Source organism: Mastigoproctus giganteus, chromosome 4 (genome assembly GCF_048544385.1).
Source record: "Mastigoproctus giganteus isolate SK-2022 chromosome 4, ASM4854438v1, whole genome shotgun sequence".
NCBI lineage: Eukaryota > Metazoa > Arthropoda > Arachnida > Uropygi > Thelyphonidae > Mastigoproctus > Mastigoproctus giganteus.
The window spans coordinates 104265040-104286445 of record NC_143578.1 but is presented as its reverse complement, the minus strand read 5'-3'; the positions used below and the strand labels follow the sequence as shown (position 1 = coordinate 104286445).

General features: G+C 37.2%; 1 protein-coding gene across 1 annotated transcript in view; it reads left to right on the top strand.

Annotated features, from left to right (window-relative positions):
* LOC150086960 (KICSTOR complex protein SZT2-like) overlaps positions 1 to 21406 on the top strand; it is a 1378951-nt gene that overhangs the window by 449560 nt on the left and 907985 nt on the right. Inside the window, exon 26 of the mRNA XM_090372336.1 lies at positions 17121 to 17244. Within this exon, the coding sequence (XP_090228462.1) occupies positions 17121 to 17244 (124 nt within the window). The remainder of the gene's footprint in view (positions 1 to 17120; positions 17245 to 21406) is intronic.

Genomic DNA, 21406 nt, shown 5'->3' with positions numbered 1-21406 from the left:
AAGGATGACAGCATTTATTTTTGGGAAAAACAACACCAGGTCTCCCCCTGAGAATGTTGTCATCCTTGACCGGGCGCATAAATTCTGGGACCGCAAGTGGCTCGAGAGCTTGTGGATTGGTTCATCTGAAAATAATACTATGAATAGAGATAGGGGCGTTTGGCTTCACCCCCCTTTTCGAGGCTTTGAAAGTCCACAATGATATTCCCTGTTAGAGACTTAATAATTTTAACCCTTCTCTTTTTGATCTTCTCTAGCTTAAAATCTCTCTACAGAATTCTGTTAAATTCATCTGTTTCCTCCATTGTTCTTCCAAATCGTCTAAACACTTGGAACTCTTTGACTTCCTCTCTTTGAAACATGACTTTCTCCTGTCCAACTTTCCTAACAGTGAGGTAATTTTCCTTGGTGATGTTGGTCTTGATCTTGCTAAACCACCTCCTACCAGTACACTCCACTGAATGTGCCTTATGTGGCTTTTTGCAGATGGGGATACATATTTTGAAGAGTCTTGTGAACAGTCTTGATGCTGAGAAAGTGGTCCTGATGGTATTTCTCCATTTGTTTTCAAAACCTCTGCTCCTGAGCTTACTGCTGTTCTGCTGTACCTTTTTACACTTTCTTATTCCACCAGTGTTGCTGATTGGAAAATTTCTTATATATAGTGAGTTCCTAAGAATGGTAACAAATCCTCCATCCAGCTATCATCCCGTTGCACTTACTTCTACAATTTCTAAAACAATGGGCCAACTCCTAAACTGTCTAGAAACCTTTCGTCTCACTGATTGCTAGTGTGAATTCCATGAGTATTGATCCACTGGTGATATATTGGCTTATGTTACCCATCTGTGGATAAATTTAGTGCATCATGGTTACTAAATTTATTAGTGGAAAAGTTTGAAACTCTACAGCTGCTCTTGACATTTGAAAGCTCTAGATTGTTTGGCATAGGGGTCTTCTAAATAAGTTTTCATCTTTGGCAAACCATAAGATGAAAACTTATTTAGAAGATCTGTATGCCTCCATTCCCCCAGACTGCTCACTGCAGATAATGGTAGATGGCTCTCTGTCTTCTAACTTCTCCAGTAATGCTGGTGTTCCCCAAATTTCAGTGGTTTCTCCCATTCTTTTTCTCTTGTATAGTAATGACTTTCTTCCATTGGCCAGAAATCCTGTCCATAGTTTTGCTGATGATAGCACAATGCATTCCAGTTTGAGAAACCTTGCCCTGCACAAACAGCTTCAACTTCTCGAATATCCACCAATTCCTTAAATGCTGATTTCCAAGTAATTCTCCAGTGGGGCAAAGGTAACTTAGTTGATTTCAATCCTTCTAAAACTTAGTTCTGTCTTATATCTTGGAAAAAGAATTCTACTCCTATACTTACCTTCACTGACACTCTGATTCCTAGGCAAGATTCCTGATTCCATATATCTCTGTTGAGAATTACCTTGACATCTAATCTATCATGGCATAAGCACATTTCAAATTTTGCTTCCTCTGCATCTGAAAATCTGCGTTTTCTCTTTTGCTCTCAGCTGTTCACTATAAAAATTGCAAATCTGCGCTATCATGGAATATTGTGCTTGCATCTGTGCTTTCTCTCTTGGCTTTTCTTTTCTTTCAAACAACTGTTCATTTACAAATGAAATCCACCCTTCCATGGGATATTGTTCCTACTTCTGGTATGGTGCTACCAAAACCTCTCTCAGACTTCTAGACTCCATTGAAAAGATGACAGTCAGTTTAACTGATGAACTCTCTTACAGTCTCTCCACTCTTTATGTCATAGATATTCTGTTTTTATCCAGCTTAGACTTTAATGTGTCCCTCATTTTACGGCATCAGTCTTGTTATTTAAATTCTCAAATGCCAATCAGAATCCTGAGTTTGTGCTTAATTTGCTCATACTCAAGAAAACACAGAAAGGCATCCTGTTTGGGTGTATGCAAACATCGAATATTAAGTCAAGATTCATAGGACTGTAAGTACAATAATTATGCAAAACTATTCACAAGTTATGTAACTATAGTATGTATTATATTTTTCTTTAAACTATGTTATGAATTAAGTTATACAGTTACTTCAAATATTGACTTATGCTGCTGAGACGGGAGGATGAATAAAAAGAATTCTAGCAGAGTCCAAGCAATGGAAATTAAGTTGCTAAGGACTAGAAGAGAAAAAATAAGAAATACTGATATAAGAATGAATTTTGGAATAGAAAGTCTGAGGGAAAAGATAATTACATCACATTTGCGATGGTTTGGACACATGAAGTGAATGAACTTGGACAGATTACCAAGAAGAATGTTTGAGATGAAAATGGACAAGAAAGAGGCCAAGAGGAAGACCCAGGAAGAGATCAGATTAGAGAAGATGTAGAAAACAAGACCTGGGAAGACAGAAAAAGATGGAAGGCTTTGACTCACCTGACCTAACCTGGTTGGAACAGTGATAAAGATGATGAAGTTATTTTAAAAAAGTTATGCTAGTTGTTATAAGTTTATTTTATATCCTTAATAAAAATACTTCCAGTGTTAATTATACTCCTGTGGAATAACAAAAAGTAATACAAGGGTGTGGTGTAGCTATTAAATAATGACACTGCATGTGCAGACACCACATACGATAACACACCACCTGTGAAATAAAGGCACAGCAGTTGACCTAGAACATTTCCTTAGTTGTCTGCCAAAGTCACTTTCCAACACTGTCAATCACTTTGCAGTAAGACAGGTTTCGCTACCTTGTGATTTTGCAGTTTGCTGGAAAAATGACAAAAGAATCAACCTCAAATTTTTACTAAACTGAAGAAAACTCCAACTGAAAGTTATGAGTTGTTATGTGAAATTTATGTGGAAGGTATATGCTAAGAGCTTGTGTGTCTGAATGGCATAAAAGATTTTTAGAAGGAAGAGAGAATGTGGAAGACGATGAATGACCATGCTGCTTGGTATCCATGAAAACATGAAAATATAGGCTGGGTAAGAACATTAATTAGAGGTGGTGATCATTGTTTAAGCATTGGAATGGTGCATCAGAACACAATGTGGACAAAGAAACAATTAAACAAATTTTAACTGAAAATTTAGGCATGAGAAAAGTATTCTTTGATCTTCATTCAAAAATTTTGAATGAAGATCAAAGAATGAAAGGACTCCAAATTTGTGAAGATGTTTTGAAAAAAACTGAAGAAGATCCAAACTTTCTGAATACTATAATGACTTGCAATGAAAATTGACTTTCCAGTATGACCCAGAAACTAAAAGAAAGTCAATGCAATGGAAGAGAAAACAGTCCACCTGATCAAAAAAAGCAAGAATATCAAACTCAAAAATGAAAACCATACCATTTATTTTCTTCAACATTAAAGTAATTATTCCAACAGAATACTTTCCACCAAATCAGACTGTCTATCAAACCTACTTCATTGAAGTCTGATAACACTGTGTGAAAAAAAATGCAAAGGAAGAGATCTGACTTGAAGGATGGTTGGCTGCTCTAGCATACAGTGTGCTCTCAGTTCACCATTTTCTAGTCAAGAAACAAATCCCTATGTGTGTGTGAACATTCATCCTACTCTCCAGACTAGCCCCTTGTGACTTTTTTCTCTTCCATAAACTGAAAAGTGTACTTAAGAGAACCCATTTTGTGTGTGTGTGTGTGTGTGTGTGTGTGTGTGTGTGTGTGTGTGTGTGTGTGTGTGTGTGTGTGTGTGTGTGTGTGTGTGTGTGTGAACATTCATCCTACTCTCCAGACTAGCCCCTTGTGACTTTTTTCTCTTCCATAAATTGAAAAGTGTACTTAAGAGAACCCATTTTCAATCCATTGAAGATATTCAGAATAAAACAGCTAAAGTGTTAAAAGAGCTTACAGAAGATGACTTCCAGAAATATTTCTGTGCCTGGAAGAAACATATGGAACAGTGTGTGCAAGCTCAAGGCAATTATTTTTAAGAGGATAACTTGTAAGATACGAAATGCTTCATTATATTTATTTTATTGCAGCAGTCTCATTATTGAATATTAAAGAATATTTGCTGATGCTATCGAGGCAGTGTTAGGTGGGTCGGAAAACTGCTAGCTTGGGGGGAGACAAAGACCAATAGATTGACAGTAGCCACTGGCAGAGGTGAAAGAGATTCTTGCACTGCTTCTATTAGAATGAGCAGAAGCCTGAAAAACAAGATGCATGGTATTTCAGAGACTGCTGGGAGCCATTGCGGTACAAGTAAACACATGGGTTGTGTTAGTGTAGCTAAGAATAGAAACAGGTGCAGGTATACTTGCGTGTACACCAATGCTAGGAGTTTAGTAAATAAATTTGATGAATTTGAGGTATTGCTCAAAACATCGAAGGCAGATATTGTTGGGATATCAGAGACGTGGTGTCACACAGATATAAGGGATGCGGAACTGCAATTTGGGGAGTACAACGTCTACAGAAAGGATAGACAGGATAGGAAGGGGGGGAGGTGTTATGCTATTAGTTAAGAAACACATAAAAACCAAGGAAGTGAAGCCAGTCGACATCGCTGGACAGTGCAGTGTGGAGTCAGTTTGGTGTGACATAAACATTGGGAGATCAAAATTGAGAGTAGGAGTGTGCTATAGGCCTAATGACTCTGATGAGTATAATAAGGAACTGTACAGGGAAATAGAGTGGGCCAGTAAATCAGAGTGTCTTATAATGGGAGATTTTAATTTCCCAGATATTGACTGGAATTTGGGGGCTGGTTACTCACACACTAGCAGGGCTTTTGTGGATTTATTGGATGATTGTTTTCTACATCAGCATGTTCGGGTGGCAACTAGAGGGAGTAATACTCTTGATTTGATTATCAGCAGTGATTCTTCATGCATTAAGAATCTGCAGATAAATGAACCACTAGGTGGCAGTGATCACAGTGTGCTGAAGTGGGATTTACTGAAAGAGGTAACTACCATTAGGGGTAAAGGGAAGGGTTATTGCTTCCGTAAAGGCGACTACGATGGACTGAGACAGTATTTAAATTCTATACAGTGGGACCAACTGATGATGTTACCAACAGCAAATTCAAAATGGGAAGCATTCAAAGAACTTATCTTGGAAGCTACTAGGCTTTACATACCAACTAAGAAATATTGTTCAAATTTTAGGCCAAAATGGATGTCAGATGAACTAATGAGGCATATGGCAGAGAAGAAAAATGCATGGGATACTTACAAATTAACACATGACACAGAAGCCTATGATAGATACAAGTTGATATGCAACCAAGTTACAAAGGAGGTTAGGCAGGCGAAGGCAGATTACGAGAAATCCTTGGCAAGGGATGCAAAGAAAAACAGCAAAGAGTTCTTTACTTATGTAAACTCTAGAAGGAAGGGGATGAATCAGATTGGTCCACTTGATATTGATGGGTCAACTGTTGATGATCCTGCTCAGGTAGCTAACAAACTAAATGAATATTTTGCATCGACATTCACACATGAGGAGTTATTCAGCGAGGGGAATGCCAGAGGTGTATTCAACTCTAGCAGTAAGCTACAGAATCTTGAAATAACTGGGAGTAAAGTGGAGGAGAAACTGTTGAAGATAAACACAAGAAAGGCACCCGTGGTGGATGGGATCTATCCAGTTATATTAAAGGAGGCAGCAAAGGAAGTAAGCAAACCCTTAGCCATAATTATGAGAGCTTCCTTGGACTCAGGGGAGGTACCCATAGACTGGAAATGTGCAAATGTGACCCCAATTCACAAAGGAGGATCAAAGGCTGACACAAGTAATTATAGAACTCTGAGCTTAACTTCTGTTCCAGGAAAATTAATAGAGGCACTGGTTAAAGAAGCACTGCAGGATCATTTAGACAAGACTTCAGTTATAGCTCAGACACAGCATGGTTTTGTTAAGGGGAAGTCTTGCCTGACCAACTTGATTGGATACTATGATGCAGCCACAAAAGAACTGGATGCAGGGAATAACTTTGATATTATATACTTGGATCTTAGAAAGGCTTTTGATACTGTTGCACATGGAAGACTGCTACACAAATTGGAGCAGTGTGACATTGGAGGCAAATTGCTGCTATGGATAAAGGGGTGGTTGAGGGGGAGAAGACAGAGAATGGTAATCAATGGACACTGCTCATCGTGGACTGATGTTATTAGTGGAGTCCCTCAGGGCTCAGTGTTGGGTCCATTATTGTTTTCTGTATTTATAAATGATATTGATGATGGTATATCGGGCTTAATGTCCAAGTTTGCAGACGATACAAAGGTTGGCAGGTTTGTCAAGGACACTACTGACACTATGCTGCTGCAACAGGATCTGGAAAGGTTGAGCAGATGGGCTGAGAGGTGGCAAATGAAGTTTAACATTGACAAATGTAAAGTACTACACATGGGAAACAGCAACCCCAGAGCAACGTATCAACTCTGTGGTACTACACTGACAGTGGTAGAGAATGAAAGGGACTTGGGGGTGGTTGTGCAGGCAGATATGAAGTTCTCTGAGCAGTGCGGACGGGCTGCAAGAGTAGCTCATGGAGTATTGTCAATGATATACAGGAATTTTTCCAGCAGGGATAAGGAGGTGAATATTCCATTGTATAAGGCGATGGTCAGGCCACACCTAGAGTACTGTATACAGGTCTGGAGGCCTCATTTCAAGAAGGATGTAGAGCTGCTGGAACGAGTACAGAGAAGGACAACAAGATTAGTGAATGGAACAAAGGGGTGCTCTTATGAAGAAAGGCTTAAGTTTTGCAAATTACAGTGTCTGGAGACTAGGCACCAGCGATGTGATCTGATAGAGGTGTATAAAGCCTTGAATGGTTTAAGCATGCTCAATGCTGATGGGATTCATCCTCTAGCTCAGAAAAATCACCTGAGAGGGTATAAATTCAAATTGAGGAAAGACAGATGTAGGATAGACTTGCGGAAATTTGCCTTTAGCCAGCGGGTGGTTGGTTGATGGAACAGACTTCCATCCCTTGTGGTGGAGGTTGATAGCCTAAATAAGTTTAAGGCTCAGCTGGACAGGTATTTTGAACGAACAGAGGGGTGAAGTGGAAGTGGTTTTTTTTTTTTTTTTTTTTTTGGCTGATGCTGCATAAGCTTGCTTTCTTGCATCAAATGCCTCTACTAATGCTAATGCTAATTGAATAGTGACACCTTGTTAAATAACAGTTATAATATTCTTATAAATGCATTAACATTGAACAACTAATGCATTTATAAGAATAAATGCATTAGCTTCAGGTGTCATGTACTCTTACTTCAGGTGTCATGTACTCTTGCTTCAGGTCTCATGTGTGAGCAGTTTCCAAGGCCAAATAAGAAACAGTTTTACTTACTTTCACAGACAATAACTGCATTATTAATTTTAAACAAAAAAATAACAAAAATAAATAAATTTTACGTAAAAAAAGTATAATTTAGAGATGTGAAAGAAATTTATTCTGTAAAAAGTTAGTTTCTGCATTTATATTCTTTGCATGGCATAGCTTGTATAACTGACAAAAGTGAAACTGGAATATTGCCAAACTGGGGGGGGGGGAAATCTCAAATGGCAATTGTGTATCCCCTATTCCAAGTGGATTAGGGGATACACAATTTGCACAATTCCTGTTGTTTATCTTTAATCCACCTGCTCTTATAGAAATGCTGTTACATTTAAATACTAACTGACACTGCACAATTATCATTACCAGAAAAGTCCAAATATTTCTATATATCACAATGAGGTTTGTGCTAACTGTTTTGCAACAGTAGCTTGTTATCCTGGCTTATTAGTATAAATATGAATCATACTGTGATGCCATGTGTATGTTATTAGAGCCTATCTCACAGTTGCATCTTGTCATTATAGGTGTTATAATAGTGTATGGTATTACAATAATGATTAATTATAATGTGAACGCACCTTTTTTTTATGATTATTTTAGAGATTAGCAACTGTAAGTATACAAGTGTTTGACTGTTTCTATTTGGGTATTATTCCCATATTTCAATGATTTGTTTTATATCTTTTTTTTCGTTACCAATAACTTGAAAGAACAGTTATTTGAAAATTTATAGGTTGATTGATATTGAAACAACTAGCCAGGAAACAAATATATGATTATTTATTGAAGCATCAAAGTCTGGAAATGTTGAAATGAATAAGAATTTCAATTGTGGAACAAACTATTCAAACTCTTGAGCAATTTAAAGTCAGACAAACAACTGACAATTCAGTTGTAGAACTGTAATACAGAATCCGACTTTTGAATGATTCATTATTATTATTATTAGCTATATAGTGCAAGGAAGCCTGAGGCTTATGCTGCACCAGCCAAAAAAAATTCCCGAGTTACCCTTAGAGAGAGAGAGAGAGAGAGAGAGAGAGAGAGAGAGGTAGAAGGAAATTTGTGAGAAGGTATGCGAATTCAACCAGAAATTCTAATTAAATAAAATTAAATAAGCAGAAATTGAAACAAGAAGCCCAAAATTTCAAAGAACCAAATATTGAACAATATGATTGTGATCTGATGACAACAATTTTTGAGTTTTGTGACTAAGAAATTTTCTCAAGAAAGACCTAGAAATGTTAGAGACAAAACACTCAATAGGTCCTGCCCCAAAAGGAAATTAAAATTGAAATTCAGACAAACATTTCCAGACTTTTCTGAACTGTATCAAAACCTAGCTTTCTCAGGAATCTTTACATTATAAAGATTTCTTGAGAAAACATCAGAACCTATGGCAGCACTATATCACATACTTCTGTAGGTGCAAAAATTGATTATGTACCTGGCATAAGATCATATTACTTTAAAGTTCATGGTTTATCACAGAACTATTCATCTTTGTTAAAGTGGCAGCTCTTAGAAATACGTTCTATTGTACATGCCTGATAGCACTGACTCTGTTGATGTACATCTTAAATTTCCAGGTGGTCATCCATAGATTGGAAAAATTATGCAGTAATTTTTCTTCTTCTGGCACCTCTGTAGCCAGATGGGCGGGAGCAGCAGCGCGTAGTACACTCTTCTTGATTAGACAGGGGTTCGAGCCCGTGACCACCAAACACGGAGAATGCGGAAAGGTCAGGATGACCACCGCATATCCCCGAAGCAATATGGCCTTAGAAGCTAATGCTCCTAAAAACCAAATAACAACAACTAATTTTTCTAATCATTATATTATGGTTTATACAGTGGCACGTTATACCTTCATGGGGCCCAAGGCAAAATGGAATTTGGGGGGGTCCCATGTATTATTAACATTTTATTTCCAAATTTTGGGCACCCCCGAAACAGCCTAGTTAGACTAGAAGGGTGTACGTTATGCAAATTTCAGTTGATTACTTTGATTGGAATTATAAGAAATCAAAAGAGATTGAAAATACAAAAAAAAAAAAAAAAAATGGTGAATCCAGGGAAGTCTTGGCAGGGAAATCCTTCCACATAATAGTTATTGTTCATGTTTGTAGACTTCTTTCAGGATGTCCTGTCTATAGCAATTCGAGCTGCAGAAGGATGAGGCATCAATTTCAATTCCCTGGGAGTTATACATTCTGAACGTATTTGACAGAAACACTGATCTAAGGTATTGAAGCTTTGCAGGGAAGATCGTGGACAAGGTGTTGGACTGCACTGAGTTCCTTCTGAGGTCTGTGGGTTTGTAGAGACATCCCAGATGTCAGGCGAATCCATTTGGCAGCATAGAAGTTGTACCAAGGTGTGGAGATTCCTCTTTTTGATGATGGTTTCTCAGGGGTTGTTGTTTGTTTGTTTGTTTGTTATTTGATTTTTAGGAACATTAGCAACTAAGGCCATATTGCTCTGGAGATATGCGGTGGTCATTCCCTGACCTTTCCGCATCCTCCGTATTTGGTGGGCACGGGCTAGAACCCCGGTCTAATCAAGAAGCGTATGCTACCACTGCTGCTCCTGCCCACCTGGCTACGGAGGCGCCATTTCTCAGGTCTTCATAGCAAGGTTTGCATAGAGCATGCTCTTAGGGATGGTGAGCGGGTAGCCCATCTCTCTGTTTCTCCACCTCAGGAGTCAATATTCAACCCCAAGAAATTTCTTTAGTTGAATAGAGGAGGCCCCTGACCAGAGTACCGAAGCGTAGAGCGGTATGGATGTCAATTTCCTTTGAACGTATTCCAAGAGGAAACCTCAAGGCCTAAGGCCTTAGGTAGACCAATTCTTGCCAGATTGCCCAGAGCAGCGCAAGCGTTTTTATCATGGCCATCTTGAGGTGGTCTTTGAAAGTAAGCCCATCATCCCACTTCAGTCCCAAATTTGTGAGAGTGAACCTTTTTAATGGCAGTCCCGTTGATTGTGAGCATAGTTTAATTCCTAGTCCTCCTTTTTTTTAAAGGTCATCTGAATTGCTTTCTGAGGATTCAGCTTAAGCCCCAGACATCCTAGATAATCCTGGAGTTCAAACAATACTCTGATTTTCACAGGTGACTGCCTCAACTTTTGCTGGATCATTGGATGTGACCAGTGCAGTGGCACGTTATCATATAGGCAAAAAAGACACCTGCCTAGGGCCCCGATCAGAGGGGGGGGGGAGCCCAAAATCACTGTTTCAAAAACTCATTGAAGCTAGGTGGCAGGATCTGCCAGAGTACAAATTTAAACTACTGGTTACCTAGTCTGCCTCCACGGGGTCTCAGCAGGGGTCCAGCAGCTAAATAGCCAGAGGAACAACGGTACATAACACTACACACTCACATGATCCACACACACTTAAATCTCTGAGCTTCCCAGTGAACTGGTACACCCACAATGAAAGCAACGCAGAGATGGGGGAAAATGCTTGGTGCCATTAGACACTTAACACACTTTGCACTTTTTACTTACACCATTACTCCGTTACAAGATTGGAGAGGACCACCACAACTTCTGTCTGCATCCCACAAGGGGCAGTTCTTTCATCATTAAGGGTTTTTTGCCACAGCATTAGGGCCCTTCCTTGCGAAGCACCCAAACTTCATTTCATATGTAGATGATCTTAAGATGCTGGTCCAGTGGTGAGCAGTACCTTCATGGGGCCCAAGGCAAAATGGAATTTGGGGGCCACATCTAAAGAAAAAACTAATAAAGAACATTTTTTATTTAATTTTATTGTGAAAAGAAAACAAACAAATTCTATGACATAAGAACTAAATATAAAATTTCATCAAAATTGTTTAAAACCATTTTTGAAAAAAAAATTAATTTTCAAATTAATCATCAAGTAAACTTCATCAGTCCTGGCAGTTAGAAAGTTCAGTTTCCAATAAAAATCATTGAAAAAATATTAGTAAAAAACAGCAATTATTTTTTGAAACAGTGATTTTGGGGCCCCCTGTGGTTGGGGCCCTAGGCAGATGTCTTTTTTTTGCCTATAGGATATTCGCATTATAGCCAAAGCTGCTTATGCGCCAGAAAACCCCCACAACAACAACAGCCTATAGGATAATGCTCCACTGGGTTTATACACTGGATGTTATATAGTTAAATGTTGGTATATTGAATGCCAGTTGTGAAATATTCACTATAACGAAATCACCTTCCATTCCCAGCCAATTTAATATTACTGCCTCTGTAAACTGGAGGAAAAAAGGTAAACTCTGTAAACTGAGGGAAAAAAAACTGCACATCTTCTTTCCTCTGAGTATATCTTAATTATTATTGTCATTTTTAAAACTTTTACTTTTATTTTCTTATGGACTTCATAAAGTTATAAATACGGATTAAGATGTGAGTACCGGATGAATTAAGCTTTCACTATAAATTAATTATATGTATCTTTCTAATAATACTTAATTTTAACAAATATTACAAACAAAAATATCAGTTTAGTGCAATAAAAATTCATACTTTTATGAAAAATTATAATCCTTATAACAGAATTGTAAAATGAAAATCTTAATATCTGGCATATTGTCTTGTTACCTTGTCTGTTCTTCATTGGTGAATTTGTTTTGTCTACCTTCCTGAAGTCTTCTTTGAGTAATTTTGGAAGTGACATTGGATATAGATATAGTTACTTAATTTAATGAAACATGCTGGTAGATGAGGTGCAAGCATTGCAGTTATTTTTATTGAATTGTTTGCCAAAATTGTGACATTGAAATTATGGTTGTTTAGAGTTTTATTTGAAAAAAGTGTGGTTGTTTATGTTGCATCAGATAACATTTGTACTTATAGTTTTACAGATTTGAAAATGGGAGAGACTGTAATTTCATATTTGTAATGTTTTCTGTTTTTCCAGCCAAAATTAATAAATGTTTTGAGTTGTTGAAAATAATATGCCTAAAATACTCAAAATTTTTATATTTTTCATTAAAAAATATACAGTTGCATTTAATAAGTAAGTTTATTATAATTATTTTGTAATATATATATATATATATATATATCCTATAATTCAAAATAAAACAAAATAAAAACATAAGCCAGTAGTATGGCAAAAATATAGAGCGAAAAATTAACATAAAAATAACGTGAAATAAAATAAACCAAACGGGAAAGTAAAGGTAATAAGACATAAACAGTAGGCTAGATTGTACCCTATATAATTTAGCACTTTAAATCCAGTTAATAAAACCGATGTCAAATTTAAAATAATGCCAATTATAATATGATTTAGCGGTATCTCCCTCTCGAAGGTACCAGTTCCGAAAAACGTGAAATATCACGAAAAAGGGGGTTAAGAACTACTAAAAGAAAAACAAAAATATAAAAATAATAGACTGACCATTATGCCCCATATCGACAGAGGACCACGAGGCTAATAATGGTCATGGAATCGCTGCATTTCAATCACCATACAAATCGTCGCAAAGGCGAAAAGATCGAAGAACCCAACCACCCATTCCTCGTCCGATCGATCCATCAATGCAGAGGATTTGCATGGCGGTGGTCCTTTATATATATATATATATATATATATATATATATATATATATACTAAATAGATACGTTATAGTGTAAAGTTAATATCTTTAAAGTTTGAAAATCCATATAGCCATAGTCCTGCCATATCTCCAGTATACATGAAAACCAAAATATAAATCATATTAAGTAAATTAATAAAATAATAAAATAATAAGCCCAACACAGGAAAATTATTTTGCAAGGAACTTTGTCGAGGGCTAATTTTCCTGTGTTGGGCTTATTATTTTATTATTTTATTAATTTACTTAATATGATTTATATTTTGGTTTTCATGTATACTGGAGATATGGCAGGACTATGGCTATATGGATTTTCAAACTTTAAAGATATTAACTTTACACTATAACGTATCTATTTAGTATATACATAACGTCCGATGTAATGTTCGATCGTTTGATGGCATTAATTGGGTGTTCTATATATTACACTTTAACTATAATTTTACATCTTTACAACCTAAACTCAGTAATTTTATGGATGCTTTATATATATATATATATATATATATATTATTAATCTGATATATTTTACTGCATTTCAATGTAACAAAATTTCATATTAGCATTAGCATTAGTAGAGGCATTTGATGCAAGAAAGCAAGCTTATGCAGCATCAGCCAAAAAAAAAAAAACCCACTTCCACTTCACCCCTCTGTTTGTTCAAAATACCTGTCCAGCTGAGCCTTAAACTTATTTAGGCTATCAACCTCCACCACAAGGGATGGCAGTCTGTTCCACCAACCAACCACCCGCTGACTAAAGGCAAATTTCCGCACGTCTATCCTACATCTGTCTTTCCTCAATTTGAATTTATGCCCTCTCAGGTGATTTTTCTGAGCTAGAGGAAGAATCCCATCAGCATTGAGCATGCTTAAACCATTCAAGGCTTTATACACCTCTATCAGATCACCTCGCTGGTGCCTAGTCTCCAGACACTGTAATTTGCAAAACTTAAACCTTTCTTCGTAAGAGCACCCCTTTGTTCCATTCACTAATCTTGTTGCCCTTCTCTGTACTCGTTCCAGCAGCTCTACATCCTTCTTGAAATGAGGCCTCCAGACCTGTATACAGTACTCTAGGTGTGGCCTGACCATTGCCTTATACAATGGAATAATCACCTCCTTATCCCTGCTGGAAAAATTCCTGTATATCATTGACAATACTCCATGAGCTACTCTTGCTGCCCGTCTGCACTGCTCAGAGAACTTCATATCTGCCTGCACAATCACCCCCAAGTCCCTTTCATTCTCTACCACTGTCAGTGTAGTACCACAGAGTTGATACGTTGCTCTGGGGTTGCTTTTTCCCATGTGTAGTACTTTACATTTGTCAATGTTAAACTTCATTTGCCACCTCTCAGCCCATCTGCTCAACCTTTCCAGATCCTGTTGCAGCAGCATAGTGTCAGTAGTGTCCTTGACAACCCTGCCAACCTTTGTATCATCTGCAAACTTGGACATTAAGCTTGATATACCATCATCAATATCATTTATAAATACAGAAAACAATAATGGACCCAACACTGAGCCCTGAGGGACTCCACTAATAATATTAGTCCACGATGAGCAGTGTCCAATGATTACCACTCTCTGTCTTCTCCCCCTCAACCACCCCTTTATCCATAGCAGCAATTTGCCTCCAGTGTCACACTGCTCCAATTTGTGTAGCAGTCTTCCATGTGCAACAGTATCAAAAGCCTTTCTAAGATCCAAGTATATAATATCAAAGTTATTCCCTGCATCCAGTTCTTTTGTGACTGCATCATAGTATCCAATCAAGTTGGTCAGGCAAGACTTCCCCATAACAAAACCATGCTGTGTCTGAGCTATAACTGAAGTCTTGTCTAAATGATCCTGCAGTGCTTCTTTAACCAGTGCCTCCATTAATTTTCCTGGAACAGAAGTTAAGCTCACAGGTCTATAATTACTTGTGTCAGCCTTTGATCCTCCTTTGTGAATTGGGGTCACATTTGCACATTTCCAGTCTATGGGTACCTCCCCTGAGTCCAAGGAAGCTCTCATAATTATGGCTAAGGGTTTGCTTACTTCCTTTGCTGCCTCCTTTAATATAACTGGATAGATCCCATCCACCACGGGTGCCTTTCTTGTGTTTATCTTCAACAGTTTCTCCTCCACTTTACTCCCAGTTATTTCAAGATTCTGTAGCTTACTGCTAGAGTTGAATACACCTCTGGCATTCCCCTCGCTGAATAACTCCTCATGTGTGAATGTCGATGCAAAATATTCATTTAGTTTGTTAGCTACCTGAGCAGGATCATCAACAGTTGACCCATCAATATCAAGTGGACCAATCTGATTCATCCCCTTCCTTCTAGAGTTTACATAAGTAAAGAACTCTTTGCTGTTTTTCTTTGCATCCCTTGCCAAGGATTTCTCGTAATCTGCCTTCGCCTGCCTAACCTCCTTTGTAACTTGGTTGCATATCAACTTGTATCTATCATAGGCTTCTGTGTCATGTGTTAATTTGTAAGTATCCCATGCATTTTTCTTCTCTGCCATATGCCTCATTAGTTCATCTGACATCCATTTTGGCCTAAACCTTGAACAATATTTCTTAGTTGGTATGTAAAGCCTAGTAGCTTCCAAGATAAGTTCTTTGAATGCTTCCCATTTTGAATTTGCTGTTGGTAACATCATCAGTTGGTCCCACTGTATAGAATTTAAATACTGTCTCAGTCCATCGTAGTCGCCTTTACGGAAGCAATAACCCTTCCCTTTACCCCTAATGGTAGTTACCTCTTTCAGTAAATCCCACTTCAGCACACTGTGATCACTGCCACCTAGTGGTTCATTTATCTGCAGATTCTTAATGCATGAAGAATCACTGCTGATAATCAAATCAAGAGTATTACTCCCTCTAGTTGCCTCCCGAACATGCTGATGTAGAAAACAATCATCCAATAAATCCACAAAAGCCCTGCTAGTGTGTGAGTAACCAGCCCCCAAATTCCAGTCAATATCTGGGAAATTAAAATCTCCCATTATAAGACTCTCTGATTTACTGGCCCACTCTATTTCCCTGTACAATTCCTTATTATACTCATCAGAGTCATTAGGCCTATAGCACACTCCTACTCTCAATTTTGATCTCCTAATGCTTATGTCACACCAAACTGACTCAACACTGCACTGTCCAGCGATGTCGACTGGCTTCACTTCCTTGGTTTTTATGTGTTTCTTAACTAATAGCATAACCCCTCCCCCCTTCCTATCCTGTCTATCCTTTCTTTAGACGTTGTACTCCCCAAATGCATTTCTGCATCCCTTATATCTGTGTGACACCACGTCTCTGATATCCCAACAATATCTGCCTTTGATGTTTTGAGCAATACCTCAAATTCATCAAATTTGTTTACTAAACTCCTAGCATTGGTGTACACGCAAGTATACCTGCACCTGTTTCTATTCTTAGCTACCCTAACACAACCCATGTGTTTACTTGTACCGCAATGGCTCCCAGCAGTCTCTGAAATACCATGCATCTTGTTTTTCAGGCTTCTGCTCATTCTAATAGAAGCAGTGCAAGAATCTCTTTCACCTCTGCCAGTGGCTACTGTCAATCTATTGGTCTTTGTCGCCCCCCAAGCTAGCAGTTTTCCGACCCACCTAACACTGCCTCGATAGCATCAGCAAATATTCTTGCACCCTTTCTATTTAAGTGTATCCCATCCCTGTAGAAGCAATCCCTCCTGTTAACAAGTACAGTCCAGGCTGAAAAAAATTCTACCCCTTGAGCCTTGCACAATCTTTCCAGGGCCGAATTGATCGATAAGGCATATAGGATGAAATTAATGCAAGTTCATTTTACTCACATTCATTTCACTTTGTAATTGGGGAAAGGTGGCAGCAGTATTTAATCTGCATATCCATATTCTCTTAAGTATAATCAAATGAACAAGTTAGTGCAAAGCATCATTTTAGTTTGTAGTAAATCACTGAACTACGTGAAATGAAATTTACTACAAACATAAAATGATGCTTTTGCACTAGCTTGTTTGTCTAGTAAATTTCCCATAGTCTGAGGTTTTCAGCTCTCAAACCTTTTAGTATAATAAATCATTAAATTTGACATTGAATCATATAATTAATTTAGATGTTGAGATAAGATTATTATATTGCCCATATATTCCATTCTCTTGACAAATTATTGCACGTTTTTATTCATTTTAAAGGTGGACTCTAATAATAGCATGGATCAGAATATCAATGAGCCATTTATGAAAGATGGAACTGAGCAGGAAATACCCAAATCTTTCTTCCTTGATGTAGGTGATTGTCCAAATCAAGGAGATATTGGTAAGCAAATAAATTTCTGTATTTGTGATTCTGATTTAACAGTGGTCTGTGTTAATTGTGAAATTTATTATTATTATGCTTTGGCATAGTAAAGAAAAACGAAACACCTTACATCCCTGCCATTCACATTATTTTATTCAATTTTGATAGATATCATATTATATATTTCCTAAGGATACTCTCATCTGTTTTAGCAGCATTACCTGCATTTATTTATAATTATGTGAATAAATTAAACATATTATGACACACACACACACACACACACACACACACACATACATACACCCCCCCCTATCTTTTGGTGTTAGTATTAATAATGGAAAATGAAGCAAGATCAAGGTGTATTTGTTTAATTGCAGTCTCCAGGATTCCTCCCATATATTGCTGTAGCATCTTAAAAGGCAAAAGGCCAAGGCTGGCAAGTGTGTGTGTATAGTATGTGTGTTGTTATGTTGAGTGCCAGCACCTGACGAAAATGATGCAAAAAAAAATGCTTGTACAGCATCAAAAAAAAATTTTTTTTTCTCTTCACATATGAACTATGTCATGTGCTAAGCTAAATTAATACAGCTAAAATGAATGAGTCATTTTTGCATTTATGCATTTAATTAAGGGAATATATCTATTTTTTTTTTTTTTTTTTGTTTTAGCAATCCTGTGTGTAATTGTGATTATTTTTGTAGCATGTGTCTTTAAACTACACAATTCAAAATGCTGAACATTGGAACTTATATCTAGACAGAGATGAGAGCAGTTATTATTCAAAAATAATAACTGCTTTCAATGGGTTTAATTGAAGAGATTAAACCCATTGAAATTTATCTTAGGATGGTGAAAACTGTTAGTCAAAAAAGGAGAATACAGGAAGTTCTCGACTTTACGAGTTAATTCGTTCCTAGCGTGCGCTCTTAAATCGGGAATTTATTTCCCATAGACATAAGGTTAAAATAGGAGTTATGTTCTCAACAATGAAATTAGTTAGCTAATTAGTTTATGTTTAAACAATGATTGCTTTATCGAAAGAAATGAAAACATAGCCTGTAAAATCAGGCAAATTCTAATAATAGAGAAATTATTTGCAACTTACAAATGTTAAAGAATGTTTATTTTCCATCATCATTGACTAAATGCACACATGTTGATCACTCATTATTGGCTCAGCACTCATTGGTTTGTTGCACAAGGAGTCGTCTTCTTCAGAAATGCTTCAAGAGGCATTTGTTTCCAAGATAATGTTCTCTTTTAATTATAAATTTCATGATTACATGCATAAGCATTTTTTAACGGCACACACAAATTGCAACTAACACGATTCGCATGGAGTGACAAGCTTGCGAAGCTTAAAATAAAAGGAATGAAGAGAAGATTCTGAAAATTTATGTTTTTTATAAGATTGAAGATTTCGGTAAAGGGCAAACACATTTCACCATAATAACGTAAAAAACTACACAATTCCAGATATTGGTATTTTCGCAATTGCAAGAAGATTATAAGTTTACTTCTTATATGTTTATAATTGCTTGCAGTAACAGAAAAGCCCAATAAACTGGAAAGTGCAAATTGTTTTTATTGTTTTATGCTCGTGACCTCCAGAAATGTGCTTTAGAAAAATATCACAAAGGCGTTTAAAATTGATTCTTATAACAGAACATATGATAACAATGGAAGTGTAGTGCATTTGAATGATTTGAATTGGTAACTAATACAATTTACAAAACATGCTCCCGACCTTTTATATGACCTTAAAAATTACATCTTAGAGAGATAAATAGCTTAGTTATACAGCGAAAATTTCAACTTCCGAGATCTTGAAACGAATTACCAAAATACAGTGTGTTATTGGGTTCACATTATGATATTTTAATGATAAGATGGTGTCTCTGGAACTGATTAATATCGTAAAGCGGAGTACACTGTATTGTATAACTATGCACGTGGTTTGGAATGCAGTATTTATGAATGTATGACATTCATTTTTTGCAATTAATGTTCATATTTTTGATTTTGTTGATACTTGATACTTGGCAAAGAAAACTCGTAAAGCGAGAACTGCCTGTATTTGAATGAAAACAAATTTTAAATATGAATCCACAGTTTGAAAATTATTCTCAATCTTTGTCAATCATATTGACATGAATGATAAGATTGCTGCTTTTGAAAGGCTTGTTTTTCCAAACTGACATTAAGATGAAAGATGTGAGTGAGGAACTCATTATGAGCAGTTCTTTCATTGCTGTTGATCTCCAGTTTTATGATATGTGTGTATGCGGGGGGGGGGGGGGGCATTGTCGAGGCCACGTTATGTCAAGGATCTGGGTATATACTTACCATGTGTATGCCGTATCCAAAAATTTCATGCTTCATACAGCATGTCCCACCCACTTTTTGTTTTTTGTTACTATTGAATACACCATCAATTGTCAAACTAATAGAGTAAGCTTATCTGCAAAAAGATCTAAACCTCCCAAACATTTCCTAATCTATCTCACAAATATATGTGGTCTCAATTCTAATCTCAGCAATGTCCATTTTCACTTGCTGTCTGCCAAACCCCATGTAATTTTTCTGACAGAATCTCAGTTGCCCAAATTATTTGCTGTATGATTCCTTTTGCCTCAAAGGTGGTACTTGTGCATCTGTCCATTCCGATATTCCCTGTCAGAGACTTGGTAATTTGAGTCTCCTCTTTTCGATCTTATCTGGCTTAAAATCTCTCTACCTCATTGTGTCAAATTCATCTGTTGTCTCTACCATTCTCCCAACTCCATTAATCACTTGAAGCTCTTTGACTTCCTCTCTTTGCAACTTGACTTTCTACAGTCCAACTTTCCTAACAGTGAGTGATTTTAATGTTCACAACTCCAGCTGGCTTCCGTTTTCTAGTCACACCGACCCAGCTGGTCTAGATTTTTTGAAATTACTAATGACCTTGCATAGATTGTTCATTTACCTACAACAATACTGGACAATCCTAACCATACAGCCAACATGCTTGATCTTTTTCTCACAAACAATCCTCTAAGTACACGGTCGAAGTGAGAGGTCCTTTAGGCACTTCAGATCACAACTTGGTGATTGTCTCTTCTCCAATGGAGCCTTTATCTCGTGTGTATTCCCAACCTCGTATTGTTTGGCATTACAAGAATACAAAATTAGATGACCTGCCAGATTTCTTTTCTTCTTTTCCTTGGTCGGATTATTGTTTGAAAACTTGATGTCAACGTTTGCTCAGATCGTGTCAGTGAGATTATTCTTGCATTAATGGAATCCTTCATCCCACACTCCACTTTAAAATCTCATCCTTTATCTAAACCTTGGTTTTCCTATAAATGTGCTAATGCTGTTCAAGAGAAGAACGTTGTATGTTATAATTGGCTTGTTTCTAATTCTTCAGTTTCATTTTTTGCCTACACCAAAGCTCGCAACAATTGTAAGGCAGTTATTAATTAGTCCAAACTAGAGTTTGAACAGGCTAAGAGTAGAAAACTTGCTTCTTGCCCTAATGGTAGCCGAGCATTCTGGTCTCTTGCCAAAGCTATTGGCCGCAACTTTTGCCCATCTCTGCTCCCACTTCTGTCCAAACCAGATGGTTTTGTCACTTCAGCCAAGGATAAAGCTGACCTGCTAGTATTTGATTTTTCTTCCAACTCATGTATTAATGACCTTGGTAAAACACCTCCCATTCAATGTCTCCAGTGGTCTTCCATGAAAAGGATACCAGAAAGATTTTGAGGAATCTTAATGCTAAGAAAGCATCAGGTCCTGATGGTATTTCTCCACTTGTTCTCAAAACCTGTGCTCCTGTACTTACTCCTGTTCTTTACCACCTTTTTTCACTTTCTTATTCCAAAGGTGTTTTTCCTTCTGCTTGGAAATTTGCTTATATCCAGGCATTTCCTAAAAAGGGTGACGAATCCCTCCCATCCAGTTATCGTCCCATTGCAATTACTTCCACTCTTTCTAAAGTAATGGAGAAATCAATTAACCGCCAACTCTTAAACTACCTAGAAACCTTCCGACTGGTCAATGATTGCCAATATGGATTCCGTCAGTGTTGATCTACTGATGATATTCTGGCTTATGTTATCCATTTATGGACTAATTCAATGGAAAAGTTTGGTGAATCACAAGCAGTTGCCCTTGACTTCTCAAAGGCTTT